The sequence below is a fragment of the Mangifera indica genome, chromosome 9 (genome assembly GCF_011075055.1).
Source record: "Mangifera indica cultivar Alphonso chromosome 9, CATAS_Mindica_2.1, whole genome shotgun sequence".
NCBI lineage: Eukaryota > Viridiplantae > Streptophyta > Magnoliopsida > Sapindales > Anacardiaceae > Mangifera > Mangifera indica.
Window position 1 is genome coordinate 17,094,272 of NC_058145.1, and position 16,832 is coordinate 17,111,103.

Here is a 16,832-nt window from a genome sequence, read left to right on the forward strand (position 1 = left end):
GAGTTCACTAATAGAAAAGCTAGATTGGGTTGTTTTCATGCATAGATGCAATTTGTTAACATGTGAAATTGACTCTAACTTGGAGAATTCAACATATGAATAGGTTGTTGTCATGCACAATTGCGATTTGTTTTTGTGTTGAGATTTTGTCGTCGAAAACCTTGGAAAAGATGTGAATAACTTGTCAAGGGATGATAATAGTAGTGATGATGGGGTCGGTCAATTGATAAAATCATCTATGAAAGAAATAAAAATAAGAATGTGTTAATTCAAAATATATAAACTATTTTAAAAAAAATATTAATTTAAGGTAATATAATAATTATAAAAGTAAAATAATTAAGAATAATGCGGTAATTTAATATCATTTGAGTTTGATATCAAATGAGAAATCATTATTTATATCATCATGGGCGTACTTTAGGCAAACCTTGTGTGGGAACATGTTGTTTTGATATTTTCTATTTTTTTCATCAAATTTCTTGAGGTTGAGTCTGTGTACTCAACATTACCCATTAGGGGAGGGGAGCTCTGCAAATTTTTTATTTATGGTCATCTTCAAAGCCCCTTTTGTTATATGCCGTATAAAGAGGCAGCAAAATACAAGAAGCCAACTTTTGTAATCTGTAGAGCGTATCCCAACGCTCCAAATGGGAGAGAGGGTGGTTAGATCTGGGCCTGGCTAACTTCAATTAGATGTCAAAATGTTAGTAGTCTATAGCATGTCTGAGCTGTGGACACTAAATCAACACTGGTCTAGACTTATTGCATTTCAAATTCCAAGACATGTTTTAACACGTGGCACGTTTCTTCTTCAGTTGGTCTCTGTGAGTCTTGACTTCCTCTAGTTCTTTATTTCAGTCCCTGCTGCTTCCAACTTGGTTGAGATTTGAGGGACGGAGAGATGAAAGGAGAAGTGAAGATGATGTTTAAGTCTAAGATGAAATGGGTTGGTTTAGTTGGCTTGATTTTATCAGTGTTTTCCCTCTTGGTACATATTTTGCTTGCCAGATTCACTGAAGAGGGCGTTTCTGAGTACCAGTCATCAATCACAATATTCTCTTGGAGACCCGTCTTTGAAAATGCTGACTTCCCCAAAACTGTACGTAATGTCAATGTTTTTGCTTTACCTTACGTTTCAGTGTTCCATGTTGTTTTTAATGTTCAAAGTTTGATTTTTTTTAGAACTTCTTCAGAAAGCACTGATTTTTCTTAGTTTTTAGGGTTTTGTTAATGCTTTAATGGGCTATAAATGTGAGTGAGATTCTTTTCTTGCCAGGACATGAGTGTGTGTTCCGAATTTTTAGGGGCTTTGTTTGGATCCATTTCAGTTACTGTGAAAGAGAACTTTGATTTTCATATTATCTTTGTTTTTTAATTATTTTGGATCCACGTTTTGGTTGTTTTTATGATCTTGAAAAGTTTAGTGTAAGAATATATCAGCTGTGGTTTGTTCAGTTTATCTGTATGATTTGTTGCCTGTTTATGGCTTCTTATTGCTGTTCTATTAATGGGTTGTGCAGAGTCCATTGTATAGAAGACTGTGGGGTCCAGTAAGGCGGCTAGAATCTTTACATCCAGATGCAAATCCAAGAGGATATTATGCCGGTTAGCTCTTACTCACATCTTGGTGTTATTAACTTTTGTTCTTGTACTGAATGATCTTAAATGTGTCTCATTGTAAATTTCAGTAATCCACCTTAAAAGCAACGTTTTCCTTTCATTGATAAATGATTGGTAATATCAGAGCTCTATGGAATGGAGATAATTGCTTGAATAAGATTTGAGAACAATCTTAAATCAGTTTTGTTTATGGGAGGGAATAGTGACTTGATTGTTTGATATTTCTAGGCATTACACGTTCTCTGTTCATTGAAACTCATCTTAGTTGAGTTGTTTATGAAATGGGCTTGTGGATTTTACTTCAGTAGAAATCTACTATTTTTTCTTTTACTTTGCTCTTTTCTCTAGAGAATTATTAGCAGTCTGCCTGACATTACCTGTAGTGATGTGTAAGTTGACATTCGGATATGGTCAATAGAACGTTGTGCTGGTTATAGGATTTGTCAGAACTGTCATTGGACTATATTCCATGCCCTTTTTGGCTGGTTGCTAGATATTGCTTATGGTTTACTATGCTTAGGGAATGTATTGAAAAGCCTCATGGGTGTAAAAGATTCAAGGTGCCAAAGTTACTGTATTGCACGTTTCATTTATGGCTGGCTCTATCCAGAGGTTTACTTGACTGCTCTGTAATGCATCCCATTTGTGTGCAGTCTGTGATTCTTTATCTTTTGGGGCTTATTTAGTGCCTCTATGTTTGTATAATATTTGGCATCAATAGTTGTGGATTTCTCTATACAATACTAAATAAATGAAATGTAAGAAAGAAAATTAAAATGGATGTTATTGATGAGCTTGTTTGTATTGTGATTAACAAGTATAAAATATCATCTACTCTATTATCCATATCAAACTGGCTTTTGGTGGTTTTTTTTTTTAAACTTTGGGTTGTGAGTAATATACCTCAGTCAGTCTAGTCAAATGAAAGATTGAAGAGGAAAATTTTCCTACTTTCACATACCTTTTTAAACTATGTATTTCTGTTTCCTTGTTCATGTTTCTAACTAAGGATGCCAATAACAGATCCCAGTCCACAAACAAATGGATTTATCTTTGTCAGAATACAAGGTGGTTTTCATGAGATCAGAAACTCTGTAAGGATACTATGGTTGAATTGATTTTTGATGTTGCAGTTATACATCCTGTGTAATCAAGATCACAACCCTTTTTCTCCTGAATCTTTCAGATACCTGATGTTGTAGTGGTTTCTCGGCTTCTGAATGCTACGTTAGTTATTCCTGAGATTCAGTCAACCACAAGTAGCAAGGGAATCAGGTTGCCTTACTTTTAGATGAATACTGTAATTTCTCTTTTCAATTAAAATTTGTTTTAATTAGTAAACTTTTTTGTGTCAATTAATTCGGTCATTTGTTTAATACAGTTCACAGTTCAAGAGTTTTGCATATCTCTACAATGAGGAACAATTTATAGCAGCGTTAACTAAAGACATTAACATTGTAAAAACCCTTCCAAAAAATCTGAAAGGGGCTAGGAGAAAGAAGGAGATCCCGGTGTTTAAAGTGCCATACTCAGCTTCACCATATTATTATTTGCACCATGTTCTCCCAGTATTAAACAAGCATTCAGTGGTTGAGCTAGTTGTTTCTGATGGTGGGTGCTTGCAGGTAGTGACAATAGACGTTTTTCTTTGGGTGACTTGATTTTGAATTTTCATTTTTATGCTAGTTACAGTTTTATTTAAAATTTGGACTTCGGAATGTGATGAATCGTCTGTGGTTGAATTATAACTTAAATTCAGGCCATTCTCCCACAACATCTTGAGGAGTTTCAAAGGCTCAGATGTAGGGTTGCATTCCATGCACTTCGATTCCGACAAGAGGTTCAGGAGCTTGCAACTAAAATTCTGCAAAGGTTGATTACTATTTATTATTGCAAGTGTCAGTTTTGGAAAATTATTATTACCTTATTTTTAACTAGTATTAGTTACAGGTTACGAGCTCCTGGACGGCCTTTTATAGCCTTTGATCCGGGGATGACCAGAGATGCCTTAGCATATCATGGCTGTGCTGAACTATTCCAGGTACTTGCTTCAAAACCTGGATGGCATAGTTTATCATTTGATATGTTAAACCTTTTTTCATTATGCTTACCTGGCATCTGATATGTTTCTTGTGTTTTGGAGCTCTTCCTAAGGATGTCCACACTGAACTCATTCAGCATAAACGATCTTGGATGATAAAACGTAAGATTGTAAGGGGGAAACTATTGGTGAATTCCATGGAGTTACGCCTGAATGGTTCATGTCCATTAATGCCAGAAGAGGTAGGGAAGTTTTTGTAACTGTGGATTCTATTATCTGTTGGCTCTGCACACATAAAAGAATGAATGCTTATGATATCCGTGGACATTGTACATCACAATGCTCGAGTTCTTTGTTTGCACTCTTCCATGTGTGAAAACTTATGACTGTATTGCTTCAAAGTTGGGAGGGTTCGAGATTGCTTCTATTACTTCTCCAATCTAATATAAGAAATTGTAGAGATCTTTGCAGAGAAGTTTAGAGCTCCTTACAAGTGTTGTTTTATTTGCTATCATCTAAAACCGTCAATTTAAATTTTGAAAGCCTAGAAACATATATACCAGTTTGAGAAATGGGGTTACTGGCAAGTTCTTGGATTTTTATACAGGTTGGTATACTTCTTCGTGCATATGGATACTCATGGGACACAATAATATATGTCTCTGGTGGAGAAGTTTTTGGTGGCCAAAGGACATTAATTCCTCTTCATGCAATGTTTGAAAATGTTGTTGATAGGACTTCCCTCAGCACAGGTTGGGAGTTGAGCAGAATTTATGGCCGTGAGGCAAATCTTGTAGACCCTAAGACTCCTCCACCTCCTGTTGAGGAAGAAGTGAAGCATGAAGCTTGGAAGACTGCTGGTCCACGTCCTCGTCCTCTTCCACCTCCTCCAGCTCGCCCTAAATCATACAACATTGAAGGCTGGTGGGGTTGGGTGGCTGAGAGTGATGATGAACCGGAAAGTACAGTTATTGAGTTGAGAACTAATGCCCATAAATTACTATGGGAAGCAATTGACTATATGGTTTGCGTTGAAGCTGACGTTTTCATCCCTGGTTTTGATCAAGATGGTCGGGGGCATCCAAATTTTGCCAGTTTGGTAATGGGGCACAGGCTTTATCAGTTTGCTTCTTCAAAAACGTACCGACCAGACAGGTAATGTATGATTCATTTGAGTGCATGCATAAACTTGATTATGGCACATATTTTTACTGAATTGAAACTAGTTAGAAATAAGAACTGTGACCAACACTCTGTCCAACTCACATGAAGGAACCATATTTTTATTTATTTATTTATTTTCTGCTTCTGTGAACTTCAGGAGAGAAGTTGCCAAGCTTCTTGAAGAAACACGTGACCACTTATATCAAGCAAACCATACCTGGCTAACCTCACTTCGCAGACATCTCAGAAGATCTGTGCTTGATGGACTAACGGAGGCATCTACAAAATCAAAGCCATTATCATTTCTCTCACATCCAGTCCCTGAATGTTCTTGCCTAAGATATGATCCATCTGAAACATCTCGTTATGCTTCCAGTCCTGCAGCTAACTCACACCTTCATGCCACACTTGGAGTTGCAAATCACTGCCCTGCTTGGATGGACAGTGAAATAATCTCAAGGTCAAAAGACAAGGAAAATGAAGAGGCTCTAGATGAAGATGATTCCTTGTCATCTGGATTATTTTTCGGGCACAGTGGTGAAAATCATGAAAGCGGAGGGGGAGAAATAAACAAGGAAGAAGCTTCAATGGACGATCAGGAAGAAGAGGGTGGAGATTAATGTGAAAGTTGATCTCTTAAAATGCTAGAGGTGCACTTTCATCTTGAATGCAGTGTGTGTATTAGTTTCACATTTCATTTGCTCGTTCGGAGAGGCATTCAAGCAAATCCCCAGCTTCTGTTTTGAAAAAGAAGCAAGATCATAGCCATTATTCTTAGCTCGTGAAGTTCAGATCCATCAACTCTGGTATGAAGCTCCTCTATAGTTCAAGTTCCCATCTTTAACCCCATAACCAGTTTTGATGTAGATTAGGATAAATTTCAATGGAAGACCAACTTTTACATATCCTTCTAAGAAAAGTCTGGCTAATTTTCCCAGGCACTTTCATACTTGGAATCTGTGTAACATGGTCAAGAGAAAACTTGATGATTTGTTAACGTAGTTAATACATTACTTCATGCTGTTCTTGCTGGTTTTTTCTCTACTGCATAATATGCATTAAAACAAGATTTTGTGTAACTGTTCATGTTTAGATAATTTTCTTAGTCCTGATAAGATTTTGCACAGTTCTGAATCTTCAACCAGACTACCCAACACTAAACTTCTCTTCTGCATAAATTACTATTTTCCACTTAAGGTACTACTGGTGCTGATCAATAGATTGCACCTTTTCCAATGCTATTTCGCGCGATTTGGTGAGATCGCTTTTCCTTAGTGTGATTCAGGCATAATCGCATTAGGCATAATTCAATTATGACATGAAATGAACCTTATGCGATCTTACCGAATCACACTCGCATGGTGTGATGATGATCGATGAATAATACTTTTTTATTGTGATTTTGATGGTTGAATTGCACCTTGGATGTAATTCCAATTATTGGATTACAACTTGGTTGTGATATGATCAAATTGTTGATGGTTGTAATATGATTATTTCCCTCTTTGTTGCTTCATTAATGGAGTTAGTTTTTGAGTGAAAATTTGTAGGATATGGGTGTAAGTTGAGCCAAGCTTGAACTTTAAGGATGTTGAGTAAAATATCATAAATTTTAAAATAGTTTTAAATCTTATATTTATACATTTGAAATCTTAATTTTGTACTTTAAATAAAGGGGAAATTTGATAAATATACAAATTATGAGGTTAAAGGAATATTTTAAAAATTAAAGAGTTAAAATGACAATTTTAAATCAAACTCGAGTCAACTAAAATTGCCTCGAGGAGATGAGCCTCAACTCTTCAAGTAATCAACAGAGCTCCAACATCCAATGCTCAAGCCTGACTGCACCCCTAGTGTAGGAATCCAAAGGGAGGGTGATTTCCCCGAACCTTGAGGGGGAAATTGTGATTTTTACTTTTATGAAATTTTTTTTAGAAGAAATGTGTTCTTGGAAGGATTTTTTGGTAATCCTAATTTATTTTAAACTGAGGATTCAATAACACGGGCTTGTAGAAGTTACACTATGTTTCACGTGATACGCCTATTTAAGAATTTGATAATGTATTTATTATTTTAATATTACTTAATATTTAGCAAAAATATATTTGCTTTCAAATATATTTTAATATAATAAAATTATATATATTTATTTTTATATAATTTAAATATAAAAATAATATATAATAATATGATTAAATAATTTTAAATTAAATATAAATTAACATCTAATTATATAATAATATATTATTTATATATCTAAATTTTATATATATGTATATATATATATAATATGTATATGTAATATTGTTTATTTATATTTTTTTATCATATTTAAAAAGTCTCTCATTATATTCAACATTAAAAATACGTAAGATTTTAATTATGGATGATATGTATCAATAATAATATATGTTATTTTATTTTTAATTTAAATTACTCAATTATATAATGATATATTATTATTAATACTTAAATTAATACTTGTTATAAGTGTATATAATTATCAGAGTCTACAGTTAGAGGTAGACTTGAACCGAATCAGCTTAGTCTAAATTGATGTTTGACTCGATTCAAAGAAAATTTAAGCAAAAGTTTCAATTTAATAGCTTGACGTGACTCTTCCTTCAACGATAATATTATTTATCTTATCGATAATATTATTTATCTTATAGAGGATCTTCTAATAACATCTTTGATTAACTCAAATTCAATTTAATCTGACAATAATATATTCAAATTGAACTCAATTCAGTCTATATTTAAGATTGATTCAAGTCGAAACTTGTCCTATCATTAAACTCAATTTTAAAGGTTAACCTACCATGCATAAGTTAGAATTCACCAATCCAAAATCAAATAATTCGTTAAAATAAATTTTAAAATAATGTTATATATATTTTTATATATAATTTAAATATATAAATAATATATATTATTTTATTTTTAATTTAAAATTATTAAATTATATAATAATATAATATTTATATGTGCCTAGTTTTATTGTGAATTTAATTAATAATTAAACAATACTATTGTATACGTACGTACGTGACACTCGCCTAGGGCTTCATCAATCTGTCTCAAGACTCTCAGTCAGTCTCCTGCACTCGCTTAACAATATTAAATTTCTCATTTTCTCACTCCTGTCCAATTCTCACCACCACCACGAATTACGTCGCCGTTTTCGCTCCGAACAGTCGGAGTTGTTATATTTAACCTAACAACTCCGGAATGGTGAAATCTTCCAACCCTCGCCTTGAAGAAGACGAAGAAGCCGACCTCGACGAGGAGCTCCTACACGGAAACACTCCCTCCTCTGCCTACAAAGGTTTGTATACGTATGCCTACATACCTGTGTGAATATAAGTTTTGTGCTGCGCCTATTGTGACGTGGATTTTTTGTTTTCATTTTTTTGTTGTGTATGTATAGGTGAAGAAATGAAGGTAGAGGGCAAGAGCAGTGAACAGAAGACGAACGCGCATCGGTCGAAGCATTCGGAGACAGAGCAGCGGAGGAGAAGTAAAATCAATGAGAGGTAAGCTTACTGATGATTTTTTTTTTTAATGATTTGTGAATTTAGTTTACTGTTAGTTTGGCGTTGGAAATAATGAAGTTTGATATGTGAATCATGTTAATGTAAGGAGTATTTGCAAGTTTTATTGATAAAATTTTGAAATGACAACACCTAGAGTTATCAAATTTGTCACTTTTTTACTTTTTTTTTTAATTGAAAAGATCAAACTTCTAAATTTTTTCTTCTGAAAGAACTAAACTTTATGTTCCTATTAAAGTATTAAACTTTCACTATTTTTAATTGAAGTTATCAAACTAATCACCTTGCTTTCAAAAAAAAAAAAAAAAAAAAAAGTAAATAATCTTAATTATGTTTGTTTGACATCTTTAATAGAAAATATTGAAAGTTTGGTCACTTCTATAGGGAAATCTGATATTTGGGTTCTTTCATTAGGAAAGTTGAGAGTTAAGTTTCTTTAATAGAAAAAACAAAGATTGATCCCTTTAATAGATAACAGTTGATAATTCAATACCTTCAAGTGTTCTTGTCCCACAAAATTAAGTTTTTTTTTGGGTTTTGCCTGTAAGTTTGTTAAGTATTATCTTATTAAAAAATAGTGGTAAATAAGTTGCAGACTGGTGATTACAAGCTATCGTTCAATTTTTACTATTGGTTTTATGAAATGTTGAAAAGGAATTTTTTAATTCTTGAATGTGTAATTTAAGAGTGTTTTTTCTTTTTTAAATTTTATAGAACAAGTTTTGCATAGTTATGATTCTGAACAGGGACTAGTGTTAGTTATGTTATGAAAGAAACAATTCCAATACTTTCTCAGAGCAGCCATAATTTGATTGTTGTTTATTGTTGCTGCAGATTGACTAACTAAATTTATTTTAAGCACAGATATTTCCAAAGCTAACAGATTCTTTTCCATCCGAAATTTGTAATTTTTTATGTGGATGACTGCCAAATGCTAGATTGAGATTGTTTACAAACAGACTGCAGTTTCTGGCAATGATTTTGATAGGCTATCAGAGTCTAAGATGTTATCTAGGCATCATTTCAGCTTTGCATTTTTACTGGCTTTGCTGCAATAAGTTTGGTCTTTGTGATCTTTATAAACTTTTATACTGCTTTCAGAAAGCACTGTGATTTCCCTGTTAAGTTAATAGCTGACTGTTATTCTTCTTCACCTGAGCAAAACTTGTATTGTCTGTGGCAGATTTCAGACATTGAGAGATCTAATACCTCAAAATGATCAGAAAAGAGATAAGGCATCATTTCTTTTAGAGGTACCCTTGATAATAATTTTGCTTGCTTTCTGAAACAGTTGAAGTGCTGAATATTGTCATTTAAGTTACTGAAAATTTATTTCATAGCAGTCAGTTGAAGAAGTTTAATGTTTATTTGCAGGTTATAGAGTACATTCAGTTTTTACGAGACAAGTTAAATATGTATGAGGGGTCATATCAAGGGTGGAGTCAAGAGCCAACCAAACTGATTCCATGGGTAAATTTTTAATGCTTGAAGAGTGTGTCTGTGTCTCTGTCTGTGGCTGCATGTGATGATGTGGACCATCTTATTGATGTTCCTAATCTGTGTTTTAATGCCATGGGTAAATTTTTAATGCTTGAAGAGCGTGTCTGCATCTCTGTCTGTGGCTGCATGTGATGATGTGGACCATCTTATTGCGTTTCCTAATCTGTATTTTAAGCTTAGTCACTTTTGAGTTCTGTATATTTGATGCTGTGTCAATATATGTGTGTATACATTGGTTTTCTAACTTTTCATATTGTGTTGTTGAAAAAATTTTTTGGCCATGATTTTCAACCATCATACTTGTTTGTATGATGGTGAAACATATTAATTCCCTTGCCTTTTTATTCTAGAGGAAATTTTCTAATGGATTTTATCTGTTTGAACAGAGAAACCAGAATGGCCCTGCAGAAAGTTATATGGAACATGCTCAAGTTTTAAAGAATGGTTCTAGTCATGAGAACAATATTGTTACTCCTGCAATGCTCACAAATGCACAGAACTCAATGGAATCTGATATGGGCACATCTGCAGTATACAAAGCTACTGACTTTGCCCCTGGGTCAGCTTCTCCTATGGTTCCCTTCAATGTACATGCCCAACCAAACATGTATGCTCCTGTGGGGAGGGGCACCATGCCGACCCAATCATTACAGGAATCAATTTCTGATGCTGAGAACATGAGTTACCAGCACCAATCACAGTTCTGGCCTGGCAGAGCCTGTGCAACTGACTGTGCCATTCTTAATGGTTCCCTGAATGAACAAGACCTTTTGATTGAAAGTGGGTCATCTAGCATTTCAAGTGCCTACTCTCAAGGGTGAGAATTACAGGTCCATAATATGTTTGTGTTATTAATACCAAATCTGGTTGTTTAATATATTGTTCTCTTGATAAAGTTTCATTTAGATGGCTATCTAGATGAAAGGCTTGTGTAATCAGTATATAATCTAACATAAAACTTTTGCATAGTACAGGGTATTGAATACTCTGACCCAAGCACTGCAATCATCAGGTGTGGATCTGTCACAAGCGAACATCTCAGTGCAAATTGATGTTAGAAAAAGTGTAGTAAGTGGACAAACTGTCATGGCATCCAGTTCAAAGGTTCATTTTCTAATCATCAACTGAACTCTTTAAAGCTTCTTGTTTTAAAGCTTCTTGTCCTTTTAAGTGTTTTAAGCCTTCTCTTAGTGCTACTACTGAGACGATTCTTCCTTTGATGCATGTGTTCTCAAATGACTAACTTTTGTCTAGGCTACAACTTTGCAAATCTTTTTTTAATTTTTATTATTGTTCATCCAGGATCAAGAGAAGCAATATCAAGACAATCTAGTGATGGCACAAACTGAAGTTCAGAGCTTTGATGAGGATTCTGTGCTGGTCCGCAAGAGGCTCAGAACTGAATAAAACTGTGTTGCCTGCGTCATCTTGTTCATTTTTTCACTGACCATAATTTGAAAACTCAATGCAGATCAAATGTACATGCTTCTCTTTGGTTTGCTGGATTTCGTTTATCTTCCTGGATAAAATCATATTATTATGTATTCATTTATTATACTTCTTATATCAATAGAGGCTTCCATATGTATTAATGAGAAAGCTGCTCACATCATTTAGTGGCATCCATTTCCATAGTTAACCATTTTGCCATTGTTTCCGGTTCTATGGCAAAATTTCTGCGTGCCTCTATTGCTGTTCAAGATTTTGTATTACTCAGATTCTGTGCGGTGCAGTGAGTGCTACTGACATCGAGTGTATTTTTAAGTTTTAACATGAAATGGGCCTTAATCTATTTAGGTATATTTTGTTATCGTATTGCATCTACCATGTTTATCTTGCGGGTTATAGCTAAAACCCGTTTTAGTCATTGTATTAGATTGATTTGATGTTAAATTAAGTGAATTGTTTTGGATTGTGGTTTAACCAACGGTTCATTTTTTATGAAGCCAATCTAATCGGTTGACTGATGGATTAACCTTTGATTGGCTAAAGAGTTTAGGTACAAAAACAGTGTTTTTTTCTCGACAAACTTGGACTAACAAGTGTGCAAATGTTTCAACTCTAGAGGCAAATATGCCTATCATATTAGTCTTCTTCTAACCGTGTTGGAAGTAGTAGGTAAACAAAGGAAACAAGAATACTTTTTCTTACATGAAGTTGAATATAATTGGAAGGAACTATAGAATGGTCACCATCACAGTGCATTTTCTAAACATGTCTACTTTGAGTTTTTATCAGTTTCCATTGGCCTTCTGAAAAAAAAAAAATTCTGGGAATGATAGTGTGCTGCGAAAGGTATGTTTGAGTGCCTGATTCGTCACACTAATGCAATTTGGAAAATTGGATAGCCAAAGCCAACAATTCAACTTATATTTTTAATGGAAACTTGATGCAGAAGTTAGTGAATAGTGACAGAAAAATCATTAAAGAAGAGTAGTAAATATTAGCGAAAATAAAAATATCACTGATTAAATGTGTTTTGACATTGATATAAATCATAAATCAAGCTTGAATTCAATGAGTTAAAATCATTTCAATTTGAGTCTGACTTGTTTGAGTTCACATTTGCCAATATTCCATAAAAATAGAGACAAAAAAGTTACTGCCAAGGATTAAGGGGTTACCAAAAATTTTTATAGGCCTAAAGTGTTGCTTAAGCCAAACACAAGGATGAAATTATCATTTTGCCTTAAGCTTTAAGGGGTCTTAGAAAATAGTTGTAGATTAGCTGGCCCCAAAGCCATTGAAGACAGTGATCAAGAAAAGATTTTTATGCTGATATAGTTTTTTATGTTTCCATGCGCAAAATAGATGCTATTGAAGGGAGGAGGTTGAACTGAACGGCTCCAAAGCAGGAAGCCATCCACAAGCTATTAGTCGAGCCAAGCTCAATTTGATTATTATCGAGTCAAACTTGATTTCGTTGTTTCTCAATTTAATAAGCTTACAAGCTCATGACTCTACTTAAGTCTAATATCATTAAACTTCTAGGAGCTTAAATCTTGCATTTACACCTTTATAATCTTATTATCAAATTTTGAATATGGAAAGTACTTGATGGATATGTAGGTTATGAGGTTTAACTGTAATTTCTCAAGTTATATTCGAATCCTCACTTTCAATCTCAAGTTTGAACTTGTTGAATTCAAGCCCTCTGCCTATTCCATCAACCTGACCTTGAGTCAAACAATCTTATATGCGATATAATCTTGCAGAAAAAATAAAGCCGTCTAGGTCTGTTGCAGCTGCTTTTCTTCAATTCATGCGACTTTTTACAGTAAGATCACTTTCTTTTCACTATTAATACCATGTAACTGGTATGATAAATACAAATTCACACCTCACATTCAACCAATAGAAACTGTTTGAACAGAGATCACTTGTCAAACTTCTTTTTATTTCAATTTTATGCATGTTTCATGCCGAAGAAAGTATATACAAATAAAGAAAACTGTGTTTTCTTTCCCTCTGTACAAAGCAGATGATCTGTTGTAGTCTTATTGGCCCTGCACTCTATACATGAATCAGCAGGTTCAATGTATGATTTATTGTAAATATTTTTTAGTGACCCTTCTGTAGATTGTCCAGACTCGAGCCTAAGTTCTCTTAGAATTCAAGAGCAGGATTATGGGCACTGTGCTTGATAACTTGCGTGAAAAATGAGCAGTCATCTCACTGGCATGACCAAATTCATGTGTTTCTGAATGGTTCATCAAACAACTGAAAACATTCATGTGGATTGGAATAAAAGTAGTCTTCTTCCTTCGGTTTATCTGGAATTACTGCTCGTAGCTTTGGGCTGCCCATTAGATCAGCATGAGCTTCCTTCACAGTGAGGGAGAACTCATCCCAGCTCATTGAACCATTCTTGTATCTGTCAATTAAATCAACCAGAAGCCTTCTGTTCAATAAAATTGTCTTCTTGAACCCCAAGTATCTGAAAAGAATTGAAAGAAACAAAGCCTCAAGTTAAAGTCTTATAATTCTTTATGCAAAGTGACCTTGAAAAATAAGGAAAAAGTACAGGTGAATGAATGAGGCCCTATTCATTACCTGCGATGGCCTTCAACAACTTTAGCCATGTTTCCATCATATGTAGGAACAAATATATCACTCTCCAGGGATACAAGGTAATCTAGTGCCGCCATTTGTGAAGAATGATTTTGGAAAAGCTTCAAATCTGATGGTCCCAGTAGAGTCTCTTTTCTAACCTGTTTGATGATGCCAAAGAAAAAATCACATATACTATTACGTTATTACTTGAGAACTTTATAAGAAAGTTGCTTATATATTTTCCTTTTTCAACTGACCAAATTAGGAAAAGCCTTTGCCAAAGTTGCCATCCCTCTTTCTCCACCATATATTTCCCCAGCAGCAATGTAAATTTGAACATTGCGATCGATGCCTATTGCAGTTAAAACTATGCCTGTTTCTTCTGGTGTCAAAGGGCACAAACCTTCTTTCCTTTTCACCTCAGAGTTTATCAGTTTTTCCTTCCACCATGGATAAGCATATCTAAACCAAATGTTATATGCTCCACCATTATTAAAAAGTTGAAGAACATAAGTGGGTTCAAAGTATTTCTAAATGATTACCTCATTCTGGTGAGTTCTTCAACCTCCTCACTACTGCAGCCATGAGTGCATCCAGAAAAAGCTAACATGTCCATTTCATATCTGAGATGAAGTACCAGAAATGGGACCTTTTCCCTCAAAATCCTCACAACCCTTTTCCCCAATTCCTCTATCTGGGAAGTAAATCTCAGCGCATTGAAATTCACTCGGCACCGCAACTTCTGAATCTCAATAGGTAGTCCATTGTTAGCAAGCCTTGCATCAGTTTTGTTTAGATGTACAACCTTGTACTTTTGCAGCAGAGGAAGAATCTGTTTGCAATGTGACAGTATTTCAACAATCAAGTTAAATGAAACAACACAAATATAAGAAGGCGGCTAATTTCAGCTTCATATTTATGCAAAACTAACCTGATTATGGTAGTAAGAAATGTCAGACCAACTAATGGGAGGCAATGAGTAGAACATTCCCAGTTCAACTCTTCTTTTAAGCCTTGGTGGCAATTCTTTCAATATGCGAACCTCATCTCTCAATGAAGATATGAAATGTTCAACATCAAAAATGTCTTGGAACTCACTGTTCAGGGAAAATCAATCAGAGAGATTAGTATTCTTTGTATTGACTATGTCAAATTGAGCATGTGGAGACTAATTGGCAAACCTTGGATCATTCCAGAATGAAGTTTTATCAAGCTCTGGGACAATAAGAGTGACATTTAAGTACCTAGCAATGGCGACCATGTCACAAATCTGCAATACAGATTCAGAAGTAAGAGACAGTAGCATAAAAACAAGAGAGTTCTTGTGGGAAAGGACAAAATTTCAATCAAATTCCGTATCAACTCACTGCAGCCCGCATTTGATTGAGTCCTCCATTGCAAGAAACCATCAAATAGCCATTGTTCTTATAAATCCCTTGTAAAACAAAGGTTCGCAGATTTAGAATAAGACCAGTTTTAGGATTCCCAACTTTTCATTAAAAGAAAAAGGACAATCTTGAACTTACTCTTTGGTGGAAGAACTGCTTCAGTGGGAAGAGAAGACAATTCAGCAGACAAAGACAAATCAGAATGGGTGAAAGAAGAAGGCCAACCCTTCAGCAATCTTGGCCCCAAAATCTCCCTCAATGTCATTAACTGAACAAAACAAGTCCATAGCAAAATCGTTATGATTGCTCTTATCACCCACAACTTAATCCGAGACTTTGAATTTGAAGCCCCCATTGCCATTGCATTTGCAGAACACTTCATCTTCTCCCCCTTATTATTTTTACCCAGAAAGTACTTAAACCCCAATATCTCCCACTGCTTTTTCCTGCACTCACACTTCTCATTACTCTTCTCCACTTTACACATCCTCTCCAATTCAATTACTTAATTTGATTACTATCTTAATTACAAGCCTTGAATTCAGTGAATGTTGTTGCTCATCTTTAAGTCTGAAGCAGATGCGAGTGGGATTATGATAATGCAAGATTCAGGGAGCCTTGATTAATATCGTAAATGGGTGCTCCTTGAAACTCTAAACCTCCATCGATTTTCTCAAAACTTGGCATTAAATAATCACAAACCCGGCTTCACATTCTCTAAACAGCTATAATCCCGTCACCTTATTCACCTCCACAACCATTGAAACTTCACCAAAAACTCCAAGAACCAATATTTTTTTCACCCTTTCATGTACAATCTTCAGCCATTAATGCAAACTGAGAGAAGAAGAGGAAGGAGAAGATAGTGAGATGAAGAAGAGACTTAACGTTATTACAAACAATTGAATTGAATTGAATGTGTGGGAAGTGAAGTAGAGAAAGGGTGGCAATGACAAAAATTAAGGCGCAAACTTCCTATCATATAGAATTTTGTTACGTAAAACGTTAAAACTGTATAACTAGACTGTGACGTCGTGTTTTGTTGATTTTCTGGTTTTTACTCCATTGAGTTCTGACCTTCCGCAACAGGAAAGTTGGATTGGAAGTTGATTCAGAGTAGGTGAGGATCTTGAAAGCTTTGTTTCTTCTTGTGAGTGGTAAATTCTGTAAACACAATTAATATTAATTAATCACAACTAGAAAATAAATATTAATTACCAATTGATTATTTTTATAATAAAGTTAGAATTCTTGAGGCTTTGTTGATATATATAATACTTGGCAGAGATGGGTCCCAACGAAACTGGTTCAATTCAAGATTGATTCGTGTATTTATCTATTAGTATTATTTATTTAATTGACGATATTATTCATCTTTCTTACAATATTACTATTCATCATATCGATAATCCTTTAATAGGTTTATGCACTAAATTGAATGAGTTTGAGTTAGATATTATAAATTCGATTTGAATTTGAGTTGATTCCACACTTAACTCAATGGAG

At 34.5% G+C, this 16,832-nt stretch overlaps 3 protein-coding genes across 3 annotated transcripts; 2 read left to right on the plus strand and 1 right to left on the minus strand.

Moving 5' to 3' along the window:
• Window positions 1-517: 517 nt before the first annotated feature.
• Window positions 518-5,846, plus strand: LOC123226081 (O-fucosyltransferase 27-like). The gene is made up of 10 exons (XM_044650559.1): window positions 518-1,102; window positions 1,524-1,608; window positions 2,647-2,717; window positions 2,810-2,898; window positions 3,005-3,248; window positions 3,383-3,495; window positions 3,574-3,664; window positions 3,778-3,906; window positions 4,272-4,819; window positions 4,986-5,846. Exons 1-10 carry the CDS (start codon window positions 905-907, stop codon window positions 5,446-5,448), a joined length of 2,031 nt encoding a protein of 676 aa, XP_044506494.1. The 5' UTR covers window positions 518-904; the 3' UTR covers window positions 5,449-5,846.
• A 2,035-nt stretch (window positions 5,847-7,881) lies between these two features.
• LOC123226082 (transcription factor BIM3-like) lies at window positions 7,882-11,685 on the plus strand. Its single transcript, XM_044650560.1, has 7 exons — window positions 7,882-8,159; window positions 8,262-8,367; window positions 9,569-9,638; window positions 9,760-9,855; window positions 10,272-10,702; window positions 10,860-10,989; window positions 11,188-11,685. Exons 1-7 carry the CDS (start codon window positions 8,063-8,065, stop codon window positions 11,290-11,292), a joined length of 1,035 nt encoding a protein of 344 aa, XP_044506495.1. The 5' UTR covers window positions 7,882-8,062; the 3' UTR covers window positions 11,293-11,685.
• Window positions 11,686-13,226: 1,541 nt separating this feature from the next.
• On the minus strand, window positions 13,227-16,419 carry LOC123225391 (rhamnogalacturonan I rhamnosyltransferase 1-like). The gene is made up of 8 exons (XM_044649329.1): window positions 15,465-16,419; window positions 15,306-15,373; window positions 15,120-15,208; window positions 14,870-15,035; window positions 14,481-14,770; window positions 14,196-14,400; window positions 13,939-14,096; window positions 13,227-13,822 (listed from the first exon to the last, which is right to left on the minus strand). The coding sequence occupies exons 1-8, from the start codon at window positions 15,811-15,813 to the stop codon at window positions 13,576-13,578; spliced, it is 1,572 nt and encodes a 523-aa protein (XP_044505264.1). The 5' UTR covers window positions 15,814-16,419; the 3' UTR covers window positions 13,227-13,575.
• Window positions 16,420-16,832: the final 413 nt, after the last annotated feature.

Coding starts and splice junctions, on each gene's coding strand:
- LOC123226081 (XM_044650559.1), top strand. CDS start 905: ATGAAAGGAGAAGTGAAGATGATGTTTAAGTCTAAGATGAAATGGGTT. Junction 1,609..2,646: donor TCCAAGAGGATATTATGCCG/GTTAGCTCTTAC, acceptor TGCCAATAACAG/ATCCCAGTCCACAAACAAAT. Junction 4,820..4,985: donor AAAACGTACCGACCAGACAG/GTAATGTATGAT, acceptor TGTGAACTTCAG/GAGAGAAGTTGCCAAGCTTC.
- LOC123226082 (XM_044650560.1), top strand. CDS start 8,063: ATGGTGAAATCTTCCAACCCTCGCCTTGAAGAAGACGAAGAAGCCGAC. Junction 9,856..10,271: donor CAACCAAACTGATTCCATGG/GTAAATTTTTAA, acceptor CTGTTTGAACAG/AGAAACCAGAATGGCCCTGC. Junction 10,703..10,859: donor TCAAGTGCCTACTCTCAAGG/GTGAGAATTACA, acceptor TGCATAGTACAG/GGTATTGAATACTCTGACCC.
- LOC123225391 (XM_044649329.1), bottom strand. CDS start 15,813: ATGTGTAAAGTGGAGAAGAGTAATGAGAAGTGTGAGTGCAGGAAAAAG. Junction 15,036..15,119: donor TCATTCTGGAATGATCCAAG/GTTTGCCAATTA, acceptor TTCCCTGAACAG/TGAGTTCCAAGACATTTTTG. Junction 14,401..14,480: donor GAAGAACTCACCAGAATGAG/GTAATCATTTAG, acceptor CATTTGGTTTAG/ATATGCTTATCCATGGTGGA.